We start from the raw sequence: 27,228 nt of genomic DNA on the forward strand, positions 1-27,228 counted from the left end.
TAACTGCATTCATTATAAATATTTTATACATTATAATTTCATCTAGTTTTTTTTATAAAATTTTAATAATAGTAATACCTAATACTAGATTCATTTGTTTTTGGCTTTTTTATAAATATGGCGCGGTTTTCTTAAAGTATTTAAGCTGCCTTTATCACTTTTTTATTTTATATATGAATATATATTCATTTAAGTCTAACAGAACTTAGATAACATTATTGTAGTGCTTATAACCCCTAAAAGCCAGATTTTTTAAAAAATTAAACAAATATATAAGTGTTTCCTTTACTGTGTTTTTAATAATGGGAAAAAAATAGTACAAAAAATTCAAAACAATGTTATCATATATTTTCATGATATGATCCTTTTTGTTTTCTAACTTGAAGATAAGTCAACAGTAACATGTGAACAGTCTAATATTAAAATAAAATCTAGATTTATTTAAACCCTGGTATCAAATTTTGAAACTTCAGGCAAATAAGGATTTAATATCTTGTCGTTTCAAGGTCACAGGCGTTCTGTACAATATATAACTACGATACATTGGACATCAGAAATTACGGTTACATATCTTGTAATTTAACATTTGTAATAATTTACATATAATTTTCACTAATATAAAAGTATATTTTTATTAATTATTTTAATTTTAATTTATTTATTCGATTTTAATTAATAAAGCTTTAATGGGTTTTGTAAAACATTTCTATGTAATATGAAAACTATCGAAGTTTACAGACAACAAATAAACTAACATACTGTGAGATTTTAAATAACAATTCTAACCTCAAAATATTAACTATCTTTTGAAAAAAAATTTGGGTAAATTAACATCGATTTAACACAAATTACTATAAATTATTCTACAAAAATTTACATAGTTAACACTAACCTTTTTATAATTTTATTAAACAATATGAAAATATATATAATATATAACATATTTCTTTATGTAAAATTGTAGGTTAACATTGACAAGTAACTACAATTTTTTTAATAATTCTCTATCACAATATATGTATTTTACACATTTAGATAAAAATAATTTAATTTCAAACAATTTATTTTAATTTGGCATTTATTTATATTTTTACTTTATATTTTTGTTCAACGGAATGGAAAAAATATTTACAAATTCAACTATCTAAGACCACATTCATAAGTTGACCGTTTTCTTCGTAGGCACAACGCGCTCCGAATTTGAATACAATTTCTTGAATAACTCTTGAAAATTATTATCAGGGAATAAGTTAATTAAAGTCGCTGAAACAAATGACATATCGTTTTAAGTATACTACCGTTTAAATTTTTTTTTCAATTTTGAACCCTTTTGTCGAACAAAAAGGACATATATTGCATAATAAACATCATAGTAAAACATGGATATCAAAACCGGTATCAAATTATTTATACACCAAGGATCTTATGGCGTTTTTTTTATATTCACAGGAAGGTGCCTGATTGTTTTTAATCAGTAAAAAACCGCACCTTATTTCGTAATTCTCTCAATATTGAAAACAAAATAGAACTATCATAAATACTAATTCATTTTTATTGAATTTCGAAAATTTTATAAATGGCAACATTAACCCGTGGAATTGCCACTCTCTCATTAGTTAAATATGACGCTTTCAAAACATTGTTAGTTCACAAAATAGTCAATTGCCATATTATATTTGTAAGTGTATAGGTAAAAAAAGGACTTTTGACACTTTTTGATATAGTAGGCGGTAGTTATACATTGATTTGACATAATACAGATTGCAGACCGGCTTAGATATCCTTGTCGGTCTATACCTACCTTCTAATAGGACGAAGATAAGTCGCCTGTTAATTTCTTCAGTCTGCAACATGTCAAACACCGTCAGAAGTCCGCGTCGCGCCGCGTCAGAGCCCACGATATGACGCAAATCGTCTAAAACGCAAAAAAAATCATTTAACAAAGAAATGTACATTGTTTATTGGTCTAAACTCACTATAGGTTTTTACCAGATGCAGCAGAGAGCAAGGCAACTTTAGCGGCGACCCTCGTCCTTGCTTTTGTCGCGGAATCTCTTGCGTTGTATTTAGAATTATTACGATTCGTCAACCATTGCCTAAAAATAATCGATACTACAATTTTATTGTCATGAAAAAAATCTTATAAATGTGTTAAGCACACGCTTTAAAGACACTTTTAGCTGCTGACAAAAATATCTAAAAAAAAATATAGAAACGAATACTTACTTGAATGTTTTAAGATATTGTACTACATTGCGAGGTGACGTCAGAGAGGAGACCAGCTCCAAAACCTTTCTATGGACAAAAGAAAATTTAATCAAATAACAAAAACACTTGTAAACTCCAATATTATTGGCGATTCTTCAAGCTAAAGTCAATCTGAAAATTTACGAACATAAAGGTACAAAGTGCTACCTCTACCTTAAGTACAGTCGTGAAAATCTGTGGTGTTCCAAATAGAGAAAAATAAAGAGGCATTGTATTGAGTTGTACAAATGGAATTCCAAACCGTAACTAACCCTCATGTTAATTCTGCAAACTACCCATACATATACAGATATATTTTTTTTTTCTTAAAAAAAAATCTTGCCACTAGGTGTTAGTTTCCCTGATTGTACGTACTTGTTAACTCTGTCAGCTATCAAAGTGCGCACGGGGGCCAGCAGCCGCCGCCGCAGCCACAGCCCGCGCACCCCCAGCACCTCCTCCAGTAGCCGTAATGCAACACTTTCCTCACCCTCCTACAAATTACCTCAACTCTAACATACAAACACATTCAAAAAATATAGGCATTGACCCTTCACTTGGAACATTTTTCATATAATCCCTAACGCTGTCTATAACATAGACGTAAGTGATAAAGTGTGATACTAGCTTAATGTTTTAATTTCATATTTGTAATAAAGAAATAAAGCTTGCACCCTAATGTCCGTGACCCATCAATGTAATGGGGAAAAAGAGGGCGGCATAGAGCCCAAAAAACCTTCAACAAAAAGATCTTCAGAACCACAAGTCAATATAATGAATTGTATCAAAATATATTATTAATAGGTGTCATTGAATATTTAAAAGTTTAAATTATATTTTGTAACAATGTTTAGTTTATTTTATAACAAAAGATGGAACTTATTTTTTTTTTATTTTATACAAGGTCACGAGGAGGCATTAAATTTGACAACTGATATAGTACCTTTCAAAGTAAGTACCGGTGAAAGAATTTCGTTTACTATGCCTCGTCTATTTCTTATTAAAAATTTTTGGCTACAAAATGTATTTTTCATTTGTATGTATTATTTTAAAAACATACTTCTTGACCGTCTGAAGAGTTGCCACTTTTAACCGGATCGTAGTTTTCTCCGCCCTTCCCTTGGAATACTTTAGATATGCCTGTTTGGAAAAACATATTGATATTTTAACCAATATTATATAATAAATGTAAAGGTGTTAGAATGATTTTAATTTTATTTATTAAATAATATTTAGTTATATAGTACCGTCCATAACACCATCAACGGTGTTCACAAATTGGTCGGGCATATTTTTGAGAGTCCGCATTCCAGCTCTAATTGAGTTCACAAATAAAGCATCGATCTGTAAAAAAACAATATTCCATTTGCAAGTTTGGTCATTTAAGTTGGCCGATATTTGTTTAAGAATTTAGATAGCTGAGTTTTGTTACTTTTAGACTTATGGGGCGTTATCGTCGCTTCGACGAAGCCCCCTGGACTATAAAATTGTTTTTTTTTTATAATGTAAGGTGGCAAACGAGCAAGCGGCCACCTGAATCCACCGAAATGGAAACCGCTGCCCATAAACATCCGCAATTGCAGATGCGTTGTCTACCCTTAATTGATGGAAGAGGAGACGCACATAAAGAGGACAATTCCCGTTCCTGTGCGTCTCCTCCATCGTCAAATCCACTTTTCCTTCTCATCCCTTCCTCTAAAGAAAAGGGTGGAAAGGGAAAGGGACTAAAATTAGGCCTCCGACACCACACTCATCAGACGAAACGCGGAATTGCACTTCACGCGTGTTTTCTATGTGGTCGTGGTATTACTGGGGGCGAGCCGGCCCATTCCTGCGAAGATGTTAAAGCGGGCACTACCACTGTAAACTGTGTTTATACTTAAGAGTATGATATGAATTAGATAGGCTTTAGATTTTGAATTTTTGTATTCGCATTAACATACCACGTATTTCTGAATCTGTGCTAAAATTTCTTTAAATTGCACACAAAGCCAGGGTCTGTAGCTCATATATAGCGGGAGTCTTACTCTTACTAATATTATAAATGGGATACTTTAGATGGACGGATGTTTGCTGAATGGATCTCGATGAAATTTGGCGTAGATGTAGAGGATAATCTGGAAGAACACATAGAGTATTTTTTAAAATTCTACGCAGACGAAGTCGCGGGCAATCACATAATACCGTATTCCCGTGGCGCTCCGTCTGTATCTCCGGGCTGAGGAAGCCGCCGAGGTAGTCCTGCGAGAGCAGCGCCATGTAGCGCGCGTCCATGGCGATGCTGGTCAGCCGCTGCAGGTAGCTGTTCAGCATCCTCTTGCGGCTCTCCAGCACAGACCTGGAGGTGTTCTGGAAGGTTTTCTTCGCGGGAAACGAAAGGTTACCTAGTTCTGGCCACTGGAAATTATTTAAAAAAATACTTAATTTATTTTAGGTTAGCTGTTGCTCGCGAATTCGTCCGCGTGAATTTAGAAAATAATAAAATATATAGCTTATGTTACGCACTGATAACGTACAAAAATAAAAAAAAAGTTTCTTCACCGATGTTCTAGTGTTGCCCGATTTTCCTCTTAAACATTAAAAAAGTACCTTTTCCTTTATAGATGTGTGCAAATCGTAGAAATCGCTATATCTCCTGTATATGTGCCACACCTCGTTGTCGGAAATCCGAGTGACCGCGATAGCGTAGATTCCAAATGTACGCCCCTTGTCTTGTACCAATGCTAAAGTATACAAAAAAGAAAAAGTAAAAAACACACTTAAGATAAAAAAAAAATATGTAAACAATTTAGATAATTCATAATAAAATACTTTGGAATCAAGACATATCTTACTTATATTATAAATGCAAAGTTTAGATGGATGGATGTTTGTTAGAGTTTGTAGCCTAAACTGCTGAACGGATCTCGATGAAATTTGGTATAGATGTAGAGGATAGTCTGGAACAAATAGGCTACTTTTATTTCTTTTTAATTCACATCCACTCAGACGGAATCGCGGGCTAAAACTAGTTATTACTTACCCGTTTCTATAATATACGCTGATAACGGAGAGTACATATTCTTCGCTCTTTGTGTGATCTCCGAATGAGAGAGTGATAATGTGTTAGAGTAAGACGACGATAGCTCGAAGCTCGAAGGACCTGCAAAATTCAATTGATTAATGTGCTTGCTAGATGGCGTTATTATCTAGATAGAACACGTCAAAGAGACTCACCTGAGCTCTCGTTGATCATCCTCTGCGCCAAGTTGCCCACCACGTCGGAACGCGACCGGTTGTGTCGTGAACTCGACAGTGGTATAACATCGGCTGGAAATATACATTTACCTCTTGGTTTACAAAGTAAACCTTACTTTAAATTATAATAATTACAATAGTATTCGAAATACTCTAATGAAATAAATATCGCTAGCTAGTAACTACAAGACGCGGCATCTACGCTGCGATTACGCGGCTATCACGCGTTGAAGACGCGAAATTTTAATTAATTGTCGATTAAAGTATACAATATTTAAAAATTTTAAGACAATGCAAATTTTACTTCTTACTAATTTTATGAATGCGAAACATTTGATGGATGAATAATATGTATCTCCAGAATGGAACAACGAATCTATTTGAAATTTGGTACACTTGTAGTAAATAGTGTAAAAAAGATATAGGCTAGATATTTTTTTTTTAATTCCGTGAGAGAGGGGATCACGGACAACAAGTGTTCAATATTTTAAATTCGCTATATTTTTTAAATGCCATCGCAAAAAAATCGATTACATTATACCATCTACTCATCTATTTACTTAACACAAGAGAATATTATGTAATACCAAACATATGGCACTTAGGGAGGGTATGGTTCTTGTTGCAAGGCACTCTGCGACCAAACGACCGAGGGAAGGTGTTGCTCTTTTTCGGGAGTTCGTATTTCATTTTCGATTTAAAAAATAACTTTGGTAATTGCGTTAGACATGACTTCATTATTTTCTTGCATTTATCTGAACAGAAAATTACAACAAAACGCAAATTTCCATTAAAATCTTCGACAAAAAGATACAAATGACATCTTATATGCAAATAACCTTTTATTAAATTATAAATATACCTGCATACTTCTTTGTGTCCGCCTTGTAATCTCTTTTATGTATTTCACTGCAATTAAATATCTATATTATTTACAAAGAAATAGATAAATAAATTAATTAATGTTATTTGTACCTATTTTTTCTTTCCAAACCATCCGTTTCATTGTCCATCATAAAATCTGACTGCCATGATGGATCATCCTGAAAGAAAAAAACAAATATAATTTCTCAAAGACATTTTTACTAAACCATTCATCCTAAATCGTACTAACCATACTTCATACTAATATAAATACAAAAGTTTGGATGGATGGATGGATGGACATTAGTTAGAGTTTGCCTAAAAGTCTAAACGGATGAAATTTAGCATAAATGTAGAATATAGTCGGGAAGAACACATAGGCCAATTTTCTTTGTTTTTTTTTAAAGTAAGAGTCGCGGGCAAAAGCTTGTGTATCATATAATTTTTAATAAACTCATACTTTACTAGCTATTTTTACATCACCATTTTTTTATTTTAAACATATAATAATTATTAAAAAAAAATACCGAACTTTAAAAAACAGTATACAGATCTTACAAAAACTTACCTCTAACGCATCGCACACAGATTTCTGTACATCATCAAAACAATTCACCGGATTCTTGGTGAATTCTTCTCCTTCAGTTGTGATCTTCCTCACCAGGTCTGAGTGGCAGTTATCGGGAACTCCCAGCACTGGAGGTCGGTTCGCTCCCAAATATAGGTCACATAACTCAAGAGCTGATGACCTTAAGTTATCTAACACCGCTTTGGATGTATGAGACGCGTCTAAAAGTTACCAACAAAGAAAACTTACCAAAATAACAAGTACAAACTTAACCCTTAAATACGACAATGCATACATCAGTCTTTTTTCCTTACATTCGACTATTTTCAAAAAACAATTTTTTTTTTATTTTCCCTTAATCTACGTTCAGTTCACTACCCATTTCAATTTATGGTATTCAAAAAAAAAACTATGCATTTAAGGGTTGATACTGGAATCTTAAACACTGTAAATGCTCATAATTTGATAGAAGTCACTTTTTTTATGTAGTTTCGAGATTAAAACATTTCGATATAAAACTATGGTTCATATCTAAATGTCGTTTTAACATTCGGCCGCTTGTAGTATTATTAATCGTTATAAAATGTTCGTACCTGTTTCATTGAGTTCAATCTCAAGTAAATACTGAGCGTTAGATTTCCAAGCCGCTGTAGCCCTTATAAATTTCAACGATCGCATCACTTCTTCTGACACTTTGTCTTCAGCACTACTTGCACTGGCCCCTACAAGTAAATAATCAAAATATAAACAATAATTAAAAATATTCTATTAAAAATACAAATGCATAAATAAAAGTAGAGGATTTTTTAAATGACTCGGCTCAATTTGGTGTTCCAAATCTAGGTTTTGGTCTGGAAGGCAGCTTTTTTCCATTTTTCGGTTCTCTAGGGGGCTGCACACCGCCCCAGCCCACCCCCCTTCTTCCCATGTCGCTTTGAAATATTATGGTAAAGTATGTTACCTTCTTGTGGTCCCAAAGTGGCTCTCTTAGCTTGTATGATCCTCGCTAAGTATTGTAGTGATGATAATTTTTGTCTATCCTGTAAGTCCCACTCGCCTGCGCTGTCGCGAGAATGCTAAATAACAAAACTATATTATATAAACTAAAATAAATCTTACTAATGTTATGTATTACTTCTTACTAATATTACAAATGTGAAAGTTCAGATGGATGGCTGGATATTTATTAGAAGATATCACTTAAGGAACACATAAGCTACTTACTTTTATTTGGATGGAGTAAGAAGCAAGTGTAAGTTTCAATATGAAGTATAATTTTAAAAACAATGTCTTACCAATTTCTGTATATCTTTTTGTACAAGTTCTAAAGTAGCGTCCAATTCCTCGGCATCTCCACAACATCTTATCACTAGTAAAAACAACTCTGACGATAAACAGGAATCCCGACAACACTGTAAATGAAAAAATAAATTAACTTAATAACATATGGCAACACATATTTTTTTTATATATCACTACTACAATAAAACTTTAAACTAAAATTAATTGGGTAGTAATTAAGTATCACATTCAAATAGAGAAAAATTAGATTATTTTTCATTAAAACTTATGTTATAAATATACTTACAGTTTTAATAATTGTCCTATTTATATTATCAGGGTCACTAAGTAAATCTATCAGAGGTCGTAAAACTACCGCAGATAATAAATCAATTAATATAATTTTTAAAGAATGACATTTCCAAGTCTCTTCGGGAGCTATCAGGTACAAAACGGCTTCGGAAATTTCATTCAATAACGCTGGAATAAAAAAAGTTATTCCACATTTCATCTATATTGACAACTAACTTTTTTCCGATATAAAAGACAAAAAAAAGGTATATACCGTTTTCTTTTTCAGAATCTGTACAGAATATATCCCTGCACATTTGTTTATTTTCCATAGAACATTCTAAATCGAAAAATAGATCTATTAAACTTTTATTACTAATACTTTCTGAGCTGCCGTAAAATTTCGATTTACCAAATGATTGTGAATCTGGAAGTAACAATTAAAAATTTAATATACATTTTAATCATCCCTTTAAAGTCATGGAAAAATTTTTGTTTTTGTTTACTTTTTAGTAAAAGCTTTGTATACAACAATCTTACTAATATTATAAATACGATAGTTTGGATGGATAAATGTTTGTTAGAGTTTTTAGCCAATAAACAGATCTCGACGAAATTTGGCATAGATGTAGAACATAGTCTGGAGGAACCCACAGGCTACTTTCTTTAGTTTTTTACAATTGCACGCGAACAAAACTTAGTTTAATTATAAAACTGTAATACCTGGTAACCAGGATAAGTCTGTTTCACTTTTATTTCTCCTGTGAAGTTTCTTCTCTTCTTGCTTTTTTGGACTTTGTTTTGAATTCCCATTGGACATTTCTTTGGCACTCAACAACTGTATATGTTTTAACCTGACCCTGGATTGTTTGAATAGCTTCAAATGTGTTGTTAATTCTTCTGGAAATCTTGTGGAGAGGAGATGAATCCAGTCTACACTTTTAATTCTGTAATTAAAGAAATAGCAAAGCAAATTAATTAAAACATAAAAGCTTTAGAAGCCAAAATAAATGGATAGTTCAGTTCACACACAACATATTTTTTTGCCTAATCAGAAATATATAAACATACCATATTGAAAATAGAACTTTTATTGCAAAATTACACAGTGATGTAATAAAGAAACCCCCCCAGGCTAGGATTTTTATAATCTTGGTTACACTATAACATTAAATAACTTATGATGAGACTTTTGTTGTGTCAAAACAATGCTGCTATCTTAAGTTTATAAACACAGAATCATTTACATTGCCCATTACTTTACCAGCTTATATTTTAATAAAAGACATTACCTATTGGCAACATTAGCTCCTGCAGTTAGCACCGATCGTTTAATCGAATGAGTGGGCAACTCCACATCATCAGTGATTATTTCATACCAAGAGTTTACATAATCATTAATAATAATCACAATGATTTCATTCAAAAATGAATCCACTGTTTCGCTGCCTGTTATTCTATTGTCAAATTTTGGTAGAGGATTTTGACTTTCAAAGAGATCCAGAACCTGGAATAAATGTTGTAGATATTTGGTGATTTTTTTAAAAATAAGGAATTGACTATACTACTGTGGATACCGTTGGATAATTTATAAGTACTTTTACTTCTTGAATCTACTGAATTTTAACTGGACAGTGTGTTTTAAGAGATATCAAGAAGTGTAAGAAAGTAAAGATAATATTACCTTTGAAGACTGTACAGAAAAGTTAACTGGTTGTAGGGGATCATCTAAACAGTCTATATCCACAGGGAATATCTTTTTACTATCATAGTTTAGGTACAAAATTGTAGACGCCCTGTAAACAAAAGAACGTTAAGAGAAATTGATTATAAAACATACAAACAAGATAATCTCATTAATGGATACCATATATGTATATGAGTATATTTACCCCACAATAAAAGAAATAATAAACGCAAGTATCGTTAAATACAATCCGAAACCTAGTAATGCAATTGTAATAACGGAAGCTAAAGCAAACCACCCACAGATTCTTGGTACCATTTTTTATTCAGTGGGTCCCATTAATCGTCTAAAGTATATAAGGGAAAATTAATATCTAAAAAAGAGAAATCGCGAAATGAACAACACTGCGACAGTTTACAAAAAATAAATATGTCAAAACTTGACGTGCTGTCATTAAGACATTTCATGCCTTAGTGTTGCCGTTACCAAAATATAGAAAAAACTTGTTACGATAAACCAATGATGAACTCAAAGAGGTAGAATACAATCACGGTGGGTGGATTGGTAAAAAGGTTTGTGAAACAGTGCACGACCACGAACTAAGGTAGTAACTATTAGTATTGATTATTTAAAATAAGCGCAGACCTGTACGTACATTTCTTATACTTTTTGGCCACTTAGTACCGGCTTAGACCATATAACATTGAATTGAGTATACCAGTATGTTATATATTTCAGTATGTTACAAAGTACTCTGTGGAGTATACTTAGCATAACATACTTAGCTTACATCTTTTAACAGGATATCTTAGTAAATATGATACTTATGCCTTCTTGTATCTACCCCGAAACAGTTTCCTTTCAATCGGTGCAAAAAACAAACTTTATATAAGGTAAACCACAATGAAACAACAATTGTAACAGTATTCAAGTTTATTGAAATACAACACGACCACAATAACTTTTATGCAGTATAATTAGTCTTTAGACTGCCTTATTTAATAATACTAGGTATAATTAATTTATTGTCAAACATGTCAAACAAACAACTCGATCGCTACTTCATTTTTTTTAATACATTTGTATAATTACAAAAAATACGCCATCACCTAAGGGGTAGGTAAGCTATGACGCTTCCCTTTATTTAAATAAAGTTAACCCCTGGATATTGTGTGCGTAAACAAATATATCAGACATGTTTTGCAGACATATGTTCAAACATAAATAACAAACATTTCTTTTATAGGAAACTGGTTACATCAAAAGTGCCATAACATTTTTATCTAACAAAATGTGCTTAAAATACATACAGAACCTTATAATACAATCCAATTCCTTAGCGCATTTCATAATAAGTTTATTTATTGTAGACTAGTTTACCGCTCGTGGGCAGACTACACCGCAGAAAGTAACTGGCTTCTTAATTTCCGTTTTTAATATTTGTGCAACATACAGTATTGTACTTAAAATTTCTTTGTAATTTTGTATACGAATGTTTTGGGGATTTGAAATTTCAGAGCAAAAACCAATCACATACAATTCAATAATTTTTTCATAAAGGTTAAAAACTAAAATTCTTTGGATACACTCAATACTTAATTGTTAAAAAAATCTACTATTTTAATATGAATCGATTCCATATCGATAATAGATCGATATTCGATGAAAGCACAGAATAAAATTTAATTAACGCTTGGTATTGCGATATATTTAACGTGATTTTTATTAAGTTACTAATTCTTTTAGGAACGATGTTAAAGGGTCTTAAGATTAATAGAATCAAAGAGGAAAGATTAAAAAGTTTGCCACCATACTTCTAACGCTAATAATTTTAAAGGTAAGTTAGGCCCAAATAGAGTTTAAATATTGTTAACTAACCTACAGAAATAAAAATAATAACTCTTTACATATATCCACAAATAACATAGCTAAAAATTTAAGAAACATTTATCCTATTAGCGAAAAACCTAAGCCTGATAAGAAATATGATGGCAATCGTTCAAGGAATTTTTAAAGGTAAAGTTGAAATTGTAATTTTAATTTGGATAAGACATTATTCTATCACTTATTTAATTTTTTCACAATGATCTTTAAGATAATAAATTCATGACTTCACAAAAGGTATCAATATATTGCTATTCAGTTTCGTACACCCTTATTTTCTTTTAAATAATACTCGTGGCACTGGAATATTTAAACTTAATTGACTAATCATACTTTCGAAGGAATAATTATTTTTTAACACTTTCAATGCCAACACACTAAAGATATTAATTAGAGTCGGTAGCTCTGGAAGTGTTAAATATATTTATTCCCAAATTATTCTAATGCACAAAGACGGTTGTTTATGTTACATTTTGACGTAACACAAATGTAACAAGTCAGATCTCTAACCGCAAATGCCGCATAAAATTACAGTCCTCAGGTTGACACTACTAAATATTTAAAATTTTTTGTATAAATATGCTGACTCCACTGCTCTATCTAGTGTAATTATTACAATGTATTAATTGTTCAAAAGTAAGACCGTTACATCAACATAATAACTCAAGTACGTGACACAGAAGACTAGGCAGAGACAACGGACCTCCTTCTACATACATACATCAACTTGAGAACAGTAAAAGCCTTGCCGAAATGGCTTGCTTGTAATACATTTAAAAACATTCTTAACTACAAGCACTATGGCAGTTACAAAGCAGATAGAAATTAATTTGAGACATTACATGATTGATAAAATTGGCTAAAAACGTAATGCAAATGTAAAATAACTGGCTTTCTTTTACGATTATTTTTTTTCGAAAGTTGTAAAAAATATAGTAACACTGTAACATTAAATAAATAAATGTGGATAGCACAAGGCTATAAAAGCACCAAAAAATAAATTAGGTTATTACTAAAAGGTGTTAAGACTAAATCTAGATATAAATAAAAGTGTGTTAAACCATTATATTTTAAATATCGACCAATACATGTGTTCTCTTAAACTAAGTTCATATAGTACATTGTATTTAATATATTACAACATACTCAACAAGAATATCAACAATGGACACCATAACTACATAAAAATATTTTGGTTCAATTACATATAATTTTTTCATACATTCATGAATTAGCATTTATAATAACAAATAAGTGTCACAATGAAAATCAGGTCGTGGCATTATAAATTAATAAACACTATTGTCACGTAAAACAATCCACAGACAGTTTATTTTTTTTTAATTCTAGTTCAACACATAAATATATTATCTGTATTTTTAAGCATTTAAAACAATACACACATGTAAGCTGTTTAATATTTAGAATCCAAAATAATTCTATTAGTTGTAATTTAAACGCCGCATTTTCATTGTGAATGCCACTTATTGTTTTATTATATTTTATTTTTGGAGGTCATAATAATGTTATAAATGCAATAAATATATCTGGATCATGTTGGACGTGTTAAGCTAGATATCTATTTCCACTGCAATGACATATGTTATCTCCCTTTGATCATCGAGAATGAAAGAGTAGACAATATTTACAAATGTCAATGCAATAGAACTCTAGGGCAATACTCAATTGAACACCATGGAAGCAGATCTTGAACCAACTGTAAAATCTTTGTATTGAGAGAATACGCACAGCTGGAAAGAGAAAACAGTTCATTCAAATAAATACATTGAAATAAAAAATGTAGTTGAGCTGGTACTTGTACCATAGAAGGACAATCAGCTCCATAAATGTTATAAATTTTAAAGTTTTAGAAACTTTTATATGCCTTCGGTTAAAAAAATATTAATGGATTTATCTGTCTGTAAACTTGAATGCATACTATCAACAAATATGTACATGCTTATTTATTAAACAAAATACCCATACAGGTTAGTAATTTACTGAAACTAAGTGTACAAAAATTACATAAATTATAACACAGCTAAACTCACGTGACAACCTTCGGTGGCGGCACCGAAGTAGTTTCAATAAATTAATTGTATAAAAGTCATTACATACAAGCATGGTATTGACGCGTGTATACAAAAAAAAATGAAAGTAAAACATTATCTTCGCTACATGATTTATCTATACTGCATAACATCATCTATACATAATATAATATAATAACCTCAACAAAGATACCAACAATCAATTTAATCATATGTAATGTGATTGTAAAATCATCAATAACTGTGTACATGAAAAACATGTAGGTACAAGGTGTTGCAAGTGACTTTGTTTGCGTGGAATTAAAAAAATAATAAAAAAAAGTTCTATGTAGCTTGTTACTAAACGATAACGTAGTTTTTTAATGGTGAAAGATTTTTTTAAATTAGCCCAGTATTTCTAGAGTTATTTCAATACAAAATAAATCTTTATTATTTATTACATTTAGATATCCATTCAAATTCCCTTAAATGTACTTAGCAATTAAATTAAGTATTCTTTTCAGTTTTCCACATTCCTAAATAAATATGTAAATATCCTAGTTTGCTTAATGTATATGATAAAGATAAATCTGTTACAATTTGACATTAACATATGGTCATATCACCCATGATAAGGTACTAAATGACCTTTTATTTCTTATCTATGTACTCCAAATTATCTCTAGTCTTATTAGCCATTTTATCATTTAATTAGCACAAGTAAACTTGAGTGTCTATAACAGGGTCAACAGATTGTAAGTGTTACTAATTAAATTTCTGTACATAGGAAATCTGATTTTTACTCCACCATACTTCATGTTTTAGTTCTGAACGCCAAATTAACTTATCACCATCGTAAAACTTTCCCTGGTAACGTAACTTGTTTACTCGGTTAATATCAACCTTATCAGTTAAATTAGATTTGTTGACTACTCACAGTTGTTAGATGTGGAAAAAACGCGTAAAAATATATCAAGAATCATCTAAACACAAAAGATACAATGACTTAAAATGAGTATCAGATATTATTGTCTATACTTACTAATATTATAAAGAGGAAAGATTAGTGTTTTTATATATATTGAAATAACTTAAAAATTACTAGGCCAATTTCATAAATTCAGCAGTAAAAAGCTGTTATTGCTGAATAAAATAGGCTGTGTTTTATACTGTTTTTCATTTCGTACGGACGAAGTCGCGAGCAACAGCTAATCTTACTATCTCACTAATATTACAAATGCGAAAGTTTAGATGGATTGATTAATAAATGGATGGATGTTTGTTAGAGTTTGTAGCCTAAACTGCTGAAAGGATCTCGATGAAATTGGCATGGAAGTAAAGGATAGTCTGGAAGATCACATAGGCTACTTATTTTTGTTTTTTTGAAACACACGCGGACGGAGTCGCGAGCGATAGCAAGTTAATCATAAATTATAGTTAAAAAATACATTTTCTTACCTTATCTTTTAGCTGTTGACACATATGTAGTGCGGCCGTTAACATGAACAGAACATCACTCAACCAGGGCACCGCACATTCCGCCTGACAGGAGTCTATACGCATCGTACCGTGCACTGAACTCAACTGGTACGCCACAAATATCAACTTATGAGACTGTATATAAAATGATATTGCTAGATCTTCAGGCAGATTCGGTGATAGTGCTTTCTGTAAATCCACAAGTTAATCATATACTAAATGTAAAGATTTATTTACTTTATAATGGGTTATATATTTACCATGTTTCTACTCTTCATAAGCTCGTCTATCGTTTTCTTCTTAGGTAAAACTAAAGCAGTCCGAGCCCTCTGTAGGGAACCGAGTAGGCATTGTATAATGTGTAAAACCTCTTCGGAAGACCTGAAACACAAAAAATACTAATGAATTTAATTTTCGTAATATATGAGAGTGAGAATTCAACGTCATTTAAATTACAGGGAATTGCCAGCAGCCTTTTTTAATCACATGTTTTCTATACTAATATTATAAAGATGAAAGATTTGTATTTTTGGATATTTTTATGTATTGAAATAACTCAAAAACTACTGGGTTGATTTCAAAAATTCTTTCCCTGTTAAAAAGCTATGTTATTAAGTTACATAGGCTATATTAATAAATTTCAGGTGGTCGAAGTCGCAAGTAACAGCTAATATTACGTATAGTTAGATTACTGTACAAAATGATAGCTGCAATCAGTCACACAGCTGACCACTAGCCGGAAACTTCCCTATCTATAATTTCTACACACTTACATAGTTACACAATCATATCTCAAAGTAATAGGATTATTAATATCTTTGACCAATAATGCATAGATATAATTGGCAATAACATTTATCTTATCAATAAAATTGACTTCGTAAAGCATTACCTGAACACATAATGTTTATCAACATTGTCAATGTAGCCTATAGCTTGCTGCAAATGGTTAGCTGCGTCTTGTATTTGTTGTAGCTTCCACGGCCCATCCTGGTTGATTGATGTGCGACATATAGAGTGCATTTGCCTTAAAACTTTAAAACTGATGTCCTAGAAACAAAGTATAGGTTTAAAAACTATGAATTTTGAGACCCACTAACAGAGGATACTAATTATCACCACCAACAAGTTAAAAAACTATGACTCAATGTTGATACTTGATACTTTTGTACTTCATCATCTCCCATACCTTACCCTAATCTCGTAAGGTTAGCGCACCAGGTTTTCGTCCTCCAAATAAATCTATCATCCATCATCTGTCATCACTCCCTTCTTGATCATGTCACCTTTCACGCAACCTTCATCTCTTTCTAGGTCTAACTCTACTGGTGCACCCCTCTACACTTCTATTTAACATTTTAAACCAAAAATATTTTGGTTTTATTGGACCATACTAAGAATAAACTTAGCAACAAAAATAAATTAGATTCATCCTTGCTAAAAGTTATTTAAGAACAAAGTAGTTGATGACATTCTTCAGAGAGCTGGGTCAACTGGAGTAATCCTTGACCTTACATCACACAATGTGTGCTAGCCATGGAATTACAGAAACCATAACCTCTATTAGTACTAAGAACATTGTAATTCATTTTTATAACATAAGTTTAAATAGCTCATACTCACTGCATGACTAATGCTATCACCAGTTAAGGTGACAATACATTTGAGCTGCTCTGGTTGTGAAGTAAGAATGAATTTATCCTGCTTTTGACCTTCATTCCCATATAAAGGCACAGGAAACCTATGAGCACATTCCTATAAGAAAAGTACATCTATATAAAAACAGATTAATCTCAAATCTTTATTAGTATTTTATCTATTTACAAATTCATTTTATGTTATCATGAAGTAGATACAACATCCAGTATTGATCCAGTATTGAAAAATATCATAGGGTTACATAGTGCTATACAAAAAAAAAATATTACACAAAAAATTGTACAAGTGAATGGCCTATGTGTTCACTAAAAATTTATGAATAAGATATATTATGAATATGAATAAGATTTTTTATATAAACAAATTTATATGAACGAAAATATTGCAAAATAAGCGGCTCTATTGATGTTCATTTTGATGTTGTAATATAAATTTTTTTTAAATAATTACGAGAACGAAAACTTACCTCCCTCACCTATTAGAATCGGACTTATGATTTTAAAAGCCCCAAGCATTTTCTTGATAAAAATAGCATGCTTACTAATGGTAATGTGTAAAATAACTTTACTTACGACTAATACTGAATGGAGCTGATGTAATATAGCGTGTACTTCTTCACGAAGCACCCATTCAAACTCTTCTTTCTAAAATAAATTACATATTTCGTGAAAACGAAAATGCATTGATCAAATATAAACCGTACTGGATTACATTAAGAATAATTGTATTATACCAGATTAGCAGCCTCTTCTTTTTCGTTGTCATTCATTTTTATAAGATTTTCTAATATTAATTTCCGTAATTTTACAAAATGTTACTTTATTACACTGACAGCTCATCCAAATGTCAAATAGAACAGACAGGATTCCAGTTACGTCAAATGTCACCTTTTTACAAAATCGAAACATCGATACATAAATTTAAAAAATGACTGCGATTATTGCAAAGTTAAAATATAAGTATAATTAAATATAGATATATCAAATTATAATTGTATAAAGTTATATCTTTTGTATAAGATTTTAAAATGTATGCTGTAAGAATTTACACCATCGTCACATTGATCTCTCCAGATGGATAGGTCGCGGATTGAAAACCAAAGTTTTGTTTCGGTCTAACTATAGAGTTCAGTGGAGAAAATACATAAATAATATATTTGTTCATCATAGAAATAATTCTGGTCGATATAATTTTATAAAAAACAAAAACTAGCCACTGACAACTTGATCAATTGCATGCCTAATTCTTTGAAAACATATAATAAACTCGAAGATAACAACGTCCAAAAATGGTATTTCCGAAGAAACTTGAGGCGTTCTACACAAAAATTGAAGTATTCTTACGTGAAAAGGAAATAATTGCAGGGTACAATTAAAACTTTATAGCCCCTCTTCTCTTCTCTCTTCCTAACAAGCACAGACATGAAATTGCTAAGTACATTTTTATTTGTTGAAAAGTTATTTATTAGTATTCTGTATATAACTGCATATTCATTGTTTCCTCACTAGTGTATAATGGTCATTGTGTATACATAACCGATGTAATACAAATTTCTTCGTAGCTACCTAATTAAAACAAGATTTTTTCTAGGAAATCGGGCCGACATATGAAATTTCCTTACACCTTTTCTGCAAAATTAGCACAATTTCCAATATTTTTTTATATGAAAAATAACATTATATGGATGTATTATCCACTGGGGATGGCAGTTGGTTTGTATTTAATTTCAAAGATTCATGAAATGGCAAATTCTGAAGAAAATCAAAGATCATGGGCTGAAACTCAAAGGAAAATAGCAGAAAAAGAAAAACATAATTGATTGAAATACCGTTTAATTTTTTATTATAATTGCAGAACTCTTTCCTTACATTCAAGAGTTAATTAGTCCCAGTTCTTTGAATAAACATTGTAAGCTGATTCGACTTACTTTTTCTTTTTTTGTGAATTACACAATTATTTTAAACGATTTGTTTCTATATTTAAATAAAAATCCTTTCTTGTAAAACTTACTCTACACCCGTTACTTTTAACTATACAGTTAAAATAATCAGTTAAATCTATAGGCGTGCAGGGAGCTTTATTCGACGATTCGACTGAGGGGAGTGCGAGGGTTTGACAGAGTTAAGGGTTCAGGATAATTGGGCAAAACCAGTGTAAAAAAAATAATTTTTACAAGTGCAAGACCTAACACCACGGTAAAATGTCAAACTGATGTCATCAACGTCATGTCATTGTCAAATTTTAATCAAGTCGCCCTTCAGTGTTGTTTTCTGCGATTGTTTTGTTAGATTTTTTAGATTAATTTGTACGGCAATGAAAAAGTCATAATAGCCCGGGAATGAATATCGGTATATGCAATTCATATTTAAGAAAACAGTAACTATGTGGGTTAAACCGCAAGAAGTCTTCATAAAAACTGCGCTGTGGTAATTTATTTACCTGACAATATTTGCTTATCTTATGTCTTGAATGCGATAATGTTATTTTTATTACTTCTGTTTTCCTTAAATATACAGGGACTGTGATGAGACAACCTTATACTTCGTTCTTCAAAGAAGAAAGGGCCATGGCAAATCAAAAGGACTATCTTCGCTTCTAGTGGGCACACTCGATAGTGTCTGGGATACAAAACCTGCCCCCTTTAGAATACTACACCAAACTCCTAACTCTGAAATATATTATGGTGAATAATCACACTTTATTGCACTTTGTTTAAATAGTATTGATTTAACTTTATTTTTATTAAATACTCCCTCTGTTTGATTTAGTAATAGCCACTGCATTAACAGAGAAAGAAATCCAACAAGACTGGCAGTGGTTGTTTGACAATGTAAGCCCTACCTTGCATTCTTTTGATAGTGAAGAAGAGATTACAGAATTTGTATGTTGTAAAATTAACTCCATTATTGCTACTGAACAGGAGAATTTAACTGAAGGTAATAAAATGAGATGTTTTTCTAATCCACCCTGATTCTAATTAATTTGTAGAAATATAACTAAATATTTGTTTATATTTCTTAGATGAAGATACATACAAAAATGTTGATTATGAATTTCACCAAAGATTTGCATTGCCAAAAGATGAGAAACTGGTGTGCTATTATTCCTGCAGGTATGGATTTTGTCTTGTCTAGATGGATGGATGGATGTTTGTTATTTATCTCCAGTACTGCTCAGTGGATCTTGTTAATTGGCATAAATGCAGTGTAGTCTGAAAGAACACAAGCTTTAAACTTAATTTTAGACAGCCAGTAAATTTATAATATAATATTTTAAGCAAGCAAATATATTACTTAAATTACTGCAAAATAATTTATTAAATATCATATTTGAATGACTTAGTAAAGATGACAATGAGATAATGTTTACCCAATTTAACACTATGTGTTATATTGTAGAAATACACATTTTAAATACACTATGTATTTTCATTGCTGACAATGATACTCAAATATTTGTAATTTCTGAAACTGGAGGACTGATTTTGATGGAATGATAGCTTATATACATGGGAATATTATAAGCTTCTTGTTTATTTGTAATATGTATTATTTTCTTTACTAGCTATTTGAAAGGTAAAATTCCTCGACAAGGTTGGTTATATCTGTCAGTACACTATATGTGTTTCTACTCTTATATACTTGGAAAGAAGACATCTCTTAAGATAAGATGGGCGGATGTGACTGAACTAGCAAAGACCAATAGCATATTATTTCCGGATTCAATCAAAATTGTTACAAGAGATGGGGAACATTATTTCACAATGTTTTTGAAGAAGGCAGAAACTTTTGCCTTAATGCAGCAACTAGCTAATATAGCTATGAAACAGTAAGTGTGATGTTACTTTTTTCATATTGGACATGTGTGAATATAAAATTATTTGTATATCTTAAATATATCTAAATATTAAAATGTTATAAGCACTATAATAGTATTACTTTCTTAATATTTCTCTGTAAAATCACCTTAAACTATGTAAAAATACCTTTTTTTTAAAAAAAAAACTATCATGTAAAAATCAAATAGTTCTATTTTACTAATGTCCTAATTCTTAACAGGTTGATCGACGACAAATCCGGCAGCTTTAACATGGATAAAGATTTACTTACTAAGCTGAGTAAGAATGTACCAAAGAAGCCATCATTCCTTAAACGAGATTTGGACGCGAGGAAACAATCGAATCTGTACACACTACGCTTTCGACTACCGCATACTGAGAAACTGGATGGTAGCGAAGAATGTACCTTATGGACACCATATAATAAAAGATATAATTGGGGCAGATTGTATCTTTCGCAGAATTTTATATGCTTCGATAGCAGGGTAAGTGCTACTGTTATGAAATTTTACTAGTATTATAAATGCGAGATTTAGATGGATGGATGTTCTTTTAGAGTTCATAGGATATACTGCTGAATGGATCTAAATGAAATTTGGTGTAGATGTACAGGATAGTGTGGAATAATACATAGACTATTTACTTTTATTTTTTTAATTCCACGCGGATGGAGTCGCGAGCGAAAGCTAGTAACAAATATTAATATGACATGATATGGTAAAATTCAGCCATTATTGTATTGTAATATTCCCTAATAGCACTATTTTATACTTAACTTGCTGTTGCCTGCGACTTCGTCTACCCAATATTAAGATAAAAAGTAGCCTATTATACCCGTCTATGTTAGCTACCTTTCAGTGAAAGTACCGTCGAAATCGGCCCAGCCGTTTCGGAGATTGCGAGTGGAGATTTCGGAAACGCGGCTTGCGGACAGGCAGACAGACAAAAAAATTTTTAATGCGATTTTCGTTATCAGCAAATCATCTTCCCGAAATGTGGAATTATTTTTTATATTACAAACAGACACTTTAATTTTTTTTATATGTAATAAATAAGTATTAAGAATGGGTTATGTAATGCATAAGAATCCGTATATTTTTCGGAACTTGTCATATGTTTTTATTGTTTAGATTTGCAATAACAATACACAGCATAATCGAGTTCTTGACACATATAATATTGTCGTGCAATCTCCGTTTGCTTTATGAGTCACGGTAACGTCGAGGCGCGTGCTGCACTTGTATCGCACATTATTCTATTGTTATCATGAATTATTGATGCCTCTAACCATTTAATTACTCTTCCTTCATAGACTAAACCTCAGACTAGAACAATGAGGTTTATGTTCATGTCTGAAATGTTCCGATTTTATTCTTAGCATCAGTAACAAAGATTTGAGAAAGTGATAGTTTTACTTAAATAAAATATGATATTTACCAAATATTTAAGTATATTTCTGTAGAATATTGCCTCAAATATATATAACATCAGCACCCTCAATTCAATTAAAACCGTTGTTTCCAATAAGTGCTTTTAATATGTAGCACTGTTTTGATAAAATTAAATCATCTTATATTTTTATCGATTTGTGAATGAATGAAACTGGTTACGTTTTCGACACGGATATTTTGTGGTAATTTTACTTTTTACTAATATTATCAATGTTTGGATGGATGGATGGATATATGAATGAATGTTTCTTCGAGTTTGTAGCCTAAACTGCTGAATGGATCTTGATGAAATTTGGCATAGATGTAGAGAAAAGTCTAGAAGAACACATAAGCTACTTGCTTTTGCTTTTTTATTTCCACATTTACGGAGTCGAGGGCGAAAGCAAGTATGTTATAAATCTATATTATAAAGATAAAGGTCATCACTCTATCAACTGGAAAAAACGTATTTGAAACTCGTGTGGTGTAACACAAATAATTCGTTAGGTGAGACATCTGGTGAGATTGACGATACCATTGCGGTATGTTCACCAAGTGGAGCGCGCGGACTCTGGCAGCGCTGGTAGTTCCGACTCTGGGAGTATCCTCATCACCACCGCCCATCACACCAGCTTTCTCTTCGGGAACATATCTGATAGAGATTTCCTCGTACACAAGATATCTGAACTGCTGGCCAAATTGCCCAAGTAAGTCACTAGGAAGTTGTTTAGAACATGCGTGGTTGGATATTTATGGAATTACTATTTGAAATGAAGACTAGAAAATATGTAGTTTGACTAAACTATCGCACAACTTTTTAGTTACGCTTTGATTCCTATAAGCTTATATGGAGGTGTACACTACTCGATTTTTCATCGTGTTACTAAACAGTCGAATTGACTGCGAAACAAACGACAATCGCACACCAGTTGTGCGACAATTTAGTCAAAGGTGTACGCCCTCCTTAAATAGGGACGTATAAACAGAAGTATACTAACAGTGGTTTAGATAAAACTGAAATTCATTTGTTCATTGTATGAGTAATTAACAACAAAACATTTATCACAGCGATAATTCAATTTGCACTGACATTGTTTGCATATAACGGTCAACAAGTTACGTAATTCATCATTTTAAATACAAATTATACATTCCAGTTATCGGTCAAATTGCGTCGTACTGTTTAATATGACTGACTTATTTGTTTTATTTTCACTTGTACAAGCTACTATAGCCTAACAGGAGGGTGGGCATCCGATCACGTAGTCGTGGGTTCGAATCGGACACACCTAGAGTTTAGATAGAATATCTGCTATCGGCTAAATTAAAAAAAAAATATGTTTACAATTATTTTGAAACTGACTATTTAATAAGTGTGTTGTTTTTCAGAGAATTAACGAGTTTACAGATATGACTACCATTACTAGCTTGTTCTGCTTGTTACTAATATCATCTGAATGACATTTGCCATTTGACTGATAACATATATTATTTTAAAGTCGAAGATTTTGTATACCATTGAAAAAACAAATCGTATTGATAATATATATGAAATTGTTTAAGTAAAAAATATGTAATTTGTGTTTAGTTTTAAATATTAAAAATTAGCATGATAATGGCAATAAAATGGTTAACAATCATTTATCGCATAATAACACCATCGTGGGATAACCAGCGGCTGCCGGCATGGGAGAATAATAAATGGCATGAATCTATTTTGTTATTTTATTATTATTAAAATTTCGTCAATGGTCAGTGATTTATATAGGGAGAAAGCGACACGTGTTCAGGACAAGCACGAGGAGGGGCCGGACTGGACGCCGCAGCCGCCGCTCATGACGCTGTTCAAGACTCACCAGACGGCAACCATTAAACAAATACAGCAGAAAAAGGTATACCATTTTCTACTTCTACCGAAATACTGATAACGCACTTTTGCTTTTATTAGAATCTCTACGACGGTGGAAATTCTACAACTTTAGTTAATACAACTGTAATTTCAATGGCTGGTAGGAACCTTAAGCTTACAGAAAAAACAATAACAAATTTAAAGTTTTCGTCTGATTTGAACCACAATTTAAACTGGCTTAAAAATATGTGTGTGTAATTTACATGTTTATTTTGTTTGATGCGGTATGCTGCTATTCAGTTCCACTTTCTCAAAATTAAAAACCATACAGTTTTTTTTTGAGCTAAAAAAAGCGTACCAAAAGTCGAAAATATTTGTCTTGAAGTCAGATTTTCTTTTGTTAAAATTTAATTTTCCTCGCGTGAAAGAAAGAACAGATGACATTTGTCTCTGAGTTAAGGTATCTACGCTATATAAATAAAGTTTTCGATATATAAAATATGTATTTATAGGAAAAACAATGGGAGGATCACATGGCGGAGGTGGGTCGCGGTGTAAGCATGTATCAGACGACAGCTGGCAGTGAACTTGTAGTGAACGGTATACCGGAGTCCCTGAGAGGCGAATTGTGGAGCGTCTTCTCAGGTTCTACACTACAGAAAGTACAGAATAAAGGCCTGTATGCGAAGTTGGTTAATGAAGCACTCTCCTCTAAAAATCAAGCAAATGATGAGATCGAAAGGGATTTGCATAGATCGCTGCCAGAACATCCTGCGTTCCAAAATGATGTCGGTAAGAAATGACGCTTAAACGTAGTTATTTAATCTTCTGATTATTTAATCGACATTAATAATTATAGGCTAACCATCAGATCCATAATTATAGCTTAAAGTACTCATATTAAAAAAATAGTATTTTAAAATTGATGTTTTAACTGATTTTTCATCTGATTTTAAAAAGATTTAGCCCCTGTCTATATTGACATGTTCATTGACTCTTTTATGGCCGGTTTCCCAGATATTTTTAATAATTCGTTAGTGTGTTTACTTCTCAATGCGTTTCTGTTTGTTTTTTGAAACTTAGTTCAACATTAATAAATCACTACATAATAATAAAATACATGGAAACTTCAGCAACGCAATAGTTGTCGATTTTGACAATAGGTAATGTGTAACCCAGGTATATCCGCGCTGCGGCGCGTGCTGTGCGCGTACGCGCTGAGGAACCCCACCATAGGGTACTGCCAGGCGATGAACATTGTAGCCTCCGTGCTGCTCATCTACTGCCCCGAGGAGCAGGCCTTCTGGCTGCTGGCCACCATATGCGAGACTCTGCTGCCTGATTACTATAACACAAGGGTCGTTGGGGCTCTGGTATGAATAACATTTTGTGTTACTATTCCTTTTGCGTAAATCTATACTTCCAGACTAATATTATAAAGATGAAACATTTGTATTTTTGTATATATTTAAATAACTCAAAAATTACTGGGCTGGTTACAAAAATTCTTGAACCATTAAAAAACTACGTTATCAGTGGTTAACGTAGGCTATGTTTTATTTAAATCTTTTAATTTTATGCCGACGAAGTCGCGAGCAACAGCTAGTTTATGTATCCATAATTGTAGTTTGTTTAATCGGTAATTACTTCAGTTCTGGGTTAGAAAGGTGAAGAAACACGAAAAATTACTTAGTCCTGTTAAAATATGGGAGTAAAGGAAGTAACAGAATTAAAACTAGGCTTCTTGGATGTAGCTTCTGGTTCTTTTTAATATATTCCAAAACTTCGTGTTGTTGACGCTGAGATTCTTGGAAATGTAGTATATAATTGTGATTACTCCTGAAGGTGGACCAAGGTGTGCTGGACGATCTGACAAAGAGCCACCTGCCGGAGCTGCATGCTAAGCTGGACGAGCTCGGCATGATGAAGATGATCTCCCTCTCCTGGTTCCTCACGCTCTTCATCAGCGTGATGCCGTACGAATGCGCCGTCAACGTTATGGACTGCTTCTTTTATGACGGCGCTAAAGTTATATTCCAAGTACGTGTTGATATTGTTTGTTTATTTTATATGTCCTTTCGGATAAGGTAAAACTTTATGTTTTTGGTGTTTGTAGGTAACTTTGACAATTCTGGACATCAATCGAGACAAGCTGCTTAAATGCGCAGAGGATGGGCAGGCGATGCAGGTGCTCAGTGACTACCTCGAGGGTATTTTCAACGAGGAGGCCATGGCGCTTTCCACTGAGCCCAGGACTGCCGACAAGGTAAAGATCATATAATTGTATCTCATAGTCTAAATAAAACTGAGCGTTCCTGCTCGAAGGACCATATTTAGACCAATAATACAGCATTATTGTATATCTATACTAATAAAGAGGAAAGGTTTGTATTTTTGTATGTATTGAAATAAAGACTACTGGGCCTACGTTAAATTCTTACGTCATTAAATAGCTACGTTATTGCTAAGTTACATAGGTTCACGTTAACTGGTTGTAAAGTATAATGTTTGGTACCAGACGATTAAGATCAAAGAAGTAGTGTACCAGTCGTACCAGTCGTAGAACTGTTTTACCCTGCTCGAGGGACCATATTTAGAGCTTTTATTTGTTACCAGACGATCAAGATCCAGGAAGTAGTGTACCAGTCGTACCGGTCGTACGGCGCGGCGGTGAGCAGCGAGTGCATCGAGCAGCTGCGGCTGAAGCACCGCCTGCGCGTGGTGCGCCACCTCGAGGACAGCCTGGAGCGCAACACGCTGCGCGCGCTGCAGCAGGACCGCCTGCTGGACCCCGCCGAGCTGCAGGTATGTCCACTTTCCGGTGCTCGATCACAACGAACCTCTTTACCATTGGTAACAATTTTTTTTTTTTTTTTTTTTTTTT

The 27,228-nt window shown here is 32.4% G+C and overlaps 3 protein-coding genes across 3 annotated transcripts in view; 1 reads left to right on the top strand and 2 right to left on the bottom strand.

Annotated features, from left to right (window-relative positions):
- Positions 1 to 1,061: 1,061 nt before the first annotated feature.
- Positions 1,062 to 10,597, bottom strand: LOC106109443 (sorting nexin-13-like). Its single transcript, XM_013290946.1, has 23 exons — positions 10,381 to 10,597; positions 10,173 to 10,284; positions 9,781 to 9,995; positions 9,212 to 9,435; positions 8,763 to 8,915; positions 8,505 to 8,677; positions 8,212 to 8,328; positions 7,878 to 7,992; positions 7,510 to 7,638; positions 6,917 to 7,137; positions 6,460 to 6,527; positions 6,347 to 6,393; positions 5,464 to 5,556; positions 5,270 to 5,389; positions 4,837 to 4,970; positions 4,432 to 4,644; positions 3,495 to 3,591; positions 3,308 to 3,387; positions 2,623 to 2,741; positions 2,227 to 2,295; positions 1,990 to 2,096; positions 1,802 to 1,915; positions 1,062 to 1,263 (listed from the first exon to the last, which is right to left on the bottom strand). Exons 1-23 carry the CDS (start codon positions 10,491 to 10,493, stop codon positions 1,157 to 1,159), a joined length of 2,940 nt encoding a protein of 979 aa, XP_013146400.1. The 5' UTR covers positions 10,494 to 10,597; the 3' UTR covers positions 1,062 to 1,156.
- Positions 10,598 to 13,675: 3,078 nt separating this feature from the next.
- LOC106109435 (protein rogdi homolog) lies at positions 13,676 to 18,073 on the bottom strand. Its single transcript, XM_013290937.1, has 7 exons — positions 17,961 to 18,073; positions 17,800 to 17,871; positions 17,192 to 17,323; positions 16,461 to 16,618; positions 15,829 to 15,949; positions 15,548 to 15,757; positions 13,676 to 13,810 (listed from the first exon to the last, which is right to left on the bottom strand). The coding sequence occupies exons 1-7, from the start codon at positions 17,994 to 17,996 to the stop codon at positions 13,742 to 13,744; spliced, it is 798 nt and encodes a 265-aa protein (XP_013146391.1). The 5' UTR covers positions 17,997 to 18,073; the 3' UTR covers positions 13,676 to 13,741.
- Positions 18,074 to 19,341: 1,268 nt separating this feature from the next.
- Positions 19,342 to 27,228, top strand: part of LOC106109395 (TBC1 domain family member 9B) — a 16,590-nt gene continuing 8,703 nt past the window's right edge. The window contains exons 1-13 of the mRNA XM_013290879.1: positions 19,342 to 19,653; positions 19,744 to 19,910; positions 19,996 to 20,163; positions 20,249 to 20,339; positions 20,792 to 21,055; positions 21,286 to 21,550; positions 23,003 to 23,202; positions 24,252 to 24,387; positions 24,857 to 25,136; positions 25,524 to 25,717; positions 26,190 to 26,384; positions 26,461 to 26,610; positions 26,961 to 27,149. Coding sequence (XP_013146333.1) covers positions 19,610 to 19,653; positions 19,744 to 19,910; positions 19,996 to 20,163; positions 20,249 to 20,339; positions 20,792 to 21,055; positions 21,286 to 21,550; positions 23,003 to 23,202; positions 24,252 to 24,387; positions 24,857 to 25,136; positions 25,524 to 25,717; positions 26,190 to 26,384; positions 26,461 to 26,610; positions 26,961 to 27,149 — 2,343 coding nt within the window. The 5' untranslated portion in view covers positions 19,342 to 19,609. The remainder of the gene's footprint in view (positions 19,654 to 19,743; positions 19,911 to 19,995; positions 20,164 to 20,248; positions 20,340 to 20,791; positions 21,056 to 21,285; positions 21,551 to 23,002; positions 23,203 to 24,251; positions 24,388 to 24,856; positions 25,137 to 25,523; positions 25,718 to 26,189; positions 26,385 to 26,460; positions 26,611 to 26,960; positions 27,150 to 27,228) is intronic.

Source organism: Papilio polytes, unplaced genomic scaffold, assembly GCF_000836215.1.
Source record: "Papilio polytes unplaced genomic scaffold, Ppol_1.0 DF821289.1, whole genome shotgun sequence".
NCBI classification, from domain to species: Eukaryota; Metazoa; Arthropoda; class Insecta; order Lepidoptera; family Papilionidae; genus Papilio; species Papilio polytes.